The sequence below is a fragment of the Pistacia vera genome, unplaced genomic scaffold (genome assembly GCF_008641045.1).
Source record: "Pistacia vera cultivar Batoury unplaced genomic scaffold, PisVer_v2 Contig125, whole genome shotgun sequence".
In the NCBI taxonomy this organism is placed as follows: domain Eukaryota; kingdom Viridiplantae; phylum Streptophyta; class Magnoliopsida; order Sapindales; family Anacardiaceae; genus Pistacia; species Pistacia vera.
The window spans coordinates 269,638-273,239 of NW_022195303.1; the positions used below are offsets into that span (position 1 = coordinate 269,638).

The following is a 3,602-nucleotide window of genomic DNA, read 5'->3' on the forward strand; positions in this document are numbered from 1 at the left end:
TTTTATAAAAATTAGGGACGACCATCCCTTCATTTTGGACGGCCGTCCCTTATTCAAAATATGAAAATAAAAAAAGAAAAAAAATTGGGAACAGCCGTCCAAACATTTTGGATGGCCGTCCCTTAAGTTTGGACGAGACGGGCGTCCTTACTTAAAAAAAAATAAAAACATTCTAAACACCTTTCTTCTTCGATCTTCTTCTTCGTCTTCATTCCCCGTCTCCTCTCTTTTTCTTCGTCTTCATTCCCCCAGCCTCACCTTCTTGATAAATATGAAAAAAAACACAGTGAATTCATAAACAAAGCCATAGGTAAATGCAAGTAATAAATATCTCGTGGGAACTAATAATTTTTAACGGTGACTGTGATGAACAGAAGAATATAGTTATCAAGCTTAATTGAGCAAAATCATCTTCGCCAACAGCACCAAATGGTATGATTTTGGCTTCATACAATGGACCTCCTTCATACCATGGGTACATGAACTTTCCAAGCACGATTCAGCCTAGAGCAAAGGGGATTTTCTAATTTTATCTCAACCTCCATACCATTGTATCTAGTGCATGTTGTGCCTACTTATTGCAATTTTAAGTTCAGTTCCAGTCGAGAGATGAAAGAGGTCNAATAAATAAAGAACCAACAATCCTGATCCAGATGAACATCACAACATGAGCTACAAGGATATATTTGGCATCATAATGAAACTATGAGTTATGGCCTTAACATGTAGACTTTTGCTAACAGTACAGTCACTGGAAGAAGGAAAATTTACAATCACATGACATAAAACCTGGCTGTCAAGAATAATCTGACTAATTCTATTTAGCGCATGGAAAATAAATGGTCATGGAAGTTGCAGTACACTCAAAAAAAAAGATAGCAATCTGGTGACAAAAATCATCATTTGTGTGCATCTAGGTTATACATAAATTCAACTACAAAACATAGCATCACATACCTGGCTGTCTATGGCAAAGTATTCCAAATTCATCTGCATATTTCTCAACCAAATGAAAAAAGAAAATATCAGTATGCAAAAATAAGTTAGAAACCAACAATGGAAGAAGAGAAGGAAAGCAACTAATGGACAAATTTATGTTGCTTATGCACCACAATCAATCTGAAGAAAGTATAAGTTTTAAAAAGCAAAAGACCCAACCTCTCTCAGAGCACCTATGCGAGTTAAAACTTTTGTATCCTTCCTGATGTGAGTAAACAATTCTCTTGAAATAGGCGAACTAAAGAAAACAAACGCCCTTCCAACAAAGAATAAAACTTATTCAATAAAAAAGAACGTTCGAACTTCTAAAACAAACACACAAAAACAATTTAGGATAGTACATAAATTCTTTCACATACTTTTTATATAAAGGCGATTTTCCAGACATGTCCGACAGGAACAATAGAACACTGCCAAAAAAAAGAAAGAAATAAGCCGGTGTACAGAGAAAGAAAGAAAGAGAGAGCTATCATCCATGTGCCTATTCTATAGAAACACATATCTATCATTTCAATTATTTCTTCAAAAAGGATGCAACTGTGACAAAACAACATGGATACAGCTGATTTTAATCCATTTGGTTAACTAGCTGTAAAATGGTTAAATGCAGACAAAACTAGTAAATAAGATTCAGAAAATGAAATAGAAGAAATGAAAGAATATAAGTCAATGCATGGAAGAAGTAATTATATGGATCAATTAATTCCTAACAGCACAAACAAGACATCAAAAGGGCTAAACTCATTGGTCATTATACCAATGCCAAATATGAATGGTTCAAAAAAAAAAAAAAAAGAGAGAGAGAGAGGGATATTCAAAGAAGATAAAAAAAAAAGCAAAACCCAATAATTACTTCTCTTTGGTTGGCTGGATAAAGTATATAGCATCCATAGAGGGCAATGGCTGTCTCCGTCTGTTTATATCTTCTACCACTGCACGAAACAAAGAAAAAAATCGAACTTTTTCTTGTTTCCCATGAAAAAAATAAATTTAAATAGATAAATACACCCCCACCATTATCCCAACACCTAAGCATAAAATTTAAGTGAACAAAAATGGAATGCAACAATCTCCCATCTGTTTGGAAACTTTATAATTGCATAATAAAAAATAGAAATGATTAATAATTGATTCCTACATGAAACTCCTTCTTGTGTGATGTCAGCCATCTTGCATGAGTAAGACATAACCTTAACTGTAAGTTTGTCCATTATCAGTACCTGCAGATAATGTAAGTAACCTAAATTACTTGTAAAACCCTCTAATCCTTTTAACATAACAAAAATCAAATCAAACACAAGTTAAATTAAAGAAACACGATCACCTTCCAGGTTGATTTTGAGCTCCCTGTTTTCGCGGACCCAAGCATTTCATGCAATAATCCTAAACTCCAATTTAAATTAAAATAATAAAAAATACGAAAATGAGTTCAATAACAGAAATGCTCGATTTTACAATACATTATGAATGAATAAAGAGAAAAAGAGAGAGAGAAAGAACTTACTGTCACGGGTGATTTGCCTGAAATTTTTGTACTCGGGACCACTGTATGATGAGGAATCAGAATCCGAATTCGACATAACTGAGATTGTAAGAATTGATGTTGAAGGTGAAGAGATGGTTTTATGAACGTCGAGAAGGAGAAGAGAATTTACAAATGAGAGAAACAAAAACAGAGTAGCGAAAAGTCAATTTTAAAATACGGAATTTTCTTTCGTTTAGGAGAAGGATTTTCCAGGAAAATTTCAGTCATTCTAGAACTTCAACTTCACATTAAGGAAAGAATCTAGAAATGCGTTTTAACTCATTTTTGTTTTCAATTTTTAAATCCTATTAGTTTCGGGTTCGGTTCACATTTGGGATTATAACAATTACATCCCCAACCCCAATATCCGACAGACAGAAAAAGACTAGACTACCCTTCATATTGTTATTAATCATTTAACTAAATTTTATTTAAAAATATAAATTTATCTATTTAATATATTAATAGAAGGGAAAAAAATTAGGGTATTTATAATTCAATAATGTTAGGTTCACAACCGTCTCTCACAATTTTTAACATGATAATTCGTCATTAGTTAGTTCGTATATATGTAGGCATGATTAATACAAATAAATAGTATTTATTTTACAAACTGACTAGATTTTTTGTCATTTTAAAAATTGTGAGAGAAATTTTTAAAATTAGGTTATAAACTTAGTTCTATTCTTTATAGTTTTATGAAATTTTATTATCTTTGATTTTATATTTGATGCGAGTTGTCTGTGAAATATTTGGGATATTTGTTACTTTCCAATGCCCTCAGAGGTCATTAAAAATCCCTTATACGTGAAACCTGAATTTGCAAAGTTGTTTTCACATGTGATCTTTAAATTTAATTTAACAATTCTTCTACGGACTGTGCGTATCGTAATTCGTAACCACTCTGCCATGTGGCAACCATGGAACAGCCTAATCTTGCAATCCATACCATTGTCCCAAAAATTGGATAAAACAATAATATGATTTATTTAGACTGATTTTTTAAAATAAAATTATGATTTTAAAAAATACCAATTATAAACTCTAATGTTAAAAAGTTTCAAGTTATACTAATTCC

The 3,602-nt window shown here is 32.0% G+C and overlaps 1 protein-coding gene across 2 annotated transcripts; it reads right to left on the bottom strand.

Moving 5' to 3' along the window:
- Positions 1-654: 654 nt before the first annotated feature.
- LOC116119304 (SNARE-interacting protein KEULE-like) lies at positions 655-2,683 on the bottom strand. Of its 2 annotated transcripts, none has more exons than XM_031405254.1 (7): positions 2,504-2,683; positions 2,324-2,382; positions 2,138-2,219; positions 1,853-1,931; positions 1,359-1,409; positions 1,159-1,255; positions 655-1,000 (listed from the first exon to the last, which is right to left on the bottom strand). In XM_031405254.1, exons 1-7 carry the CDS (start codon positions 2,577-2,579, stop codon positions 950-952), a joined length of 495 nt encoding a protein of 164 aa, XP_031261114.1. In that variant the 5' UTR covers positions 2,580-2,683; the 3' UTR covers positions 655-949. The 2 variants fall into 2 exon arrangements, with proteins under 2 accessions (XP_031261114.1, XP_031261107.1); XM_031405247.1 differs by having other exon boundaries at positions 656-990.
- Positions 2,684-3,602: the final 919 nt, after the last annotated feature.

Excerpts from the sequence above, each read along its gene's own strand:
- LOC116119304 (XM_031405247.1), bottom strand. The coding sequence starts at position 2,579 with ATGTCGAATTCGGATTCTGATTCCTCATCATACAGTGGTCCCGAGTAC. Across the intron at positions 1,932-2,137 it reads CACACAAGAAGGAGTTTCAT|TGGTAGAAGATATAAACAGA; the intron begins GTAGGAATCAAT and ends TGTTTCGTGCAG. Across the intron at positions 1,256-1,358 it reads AAATCGCCTTTATATAAAAA|GGCGTTTGTTTTCTTTAGTT; the intron begins GTATGTGAAAGA and ends CTTTGTTGGAAG.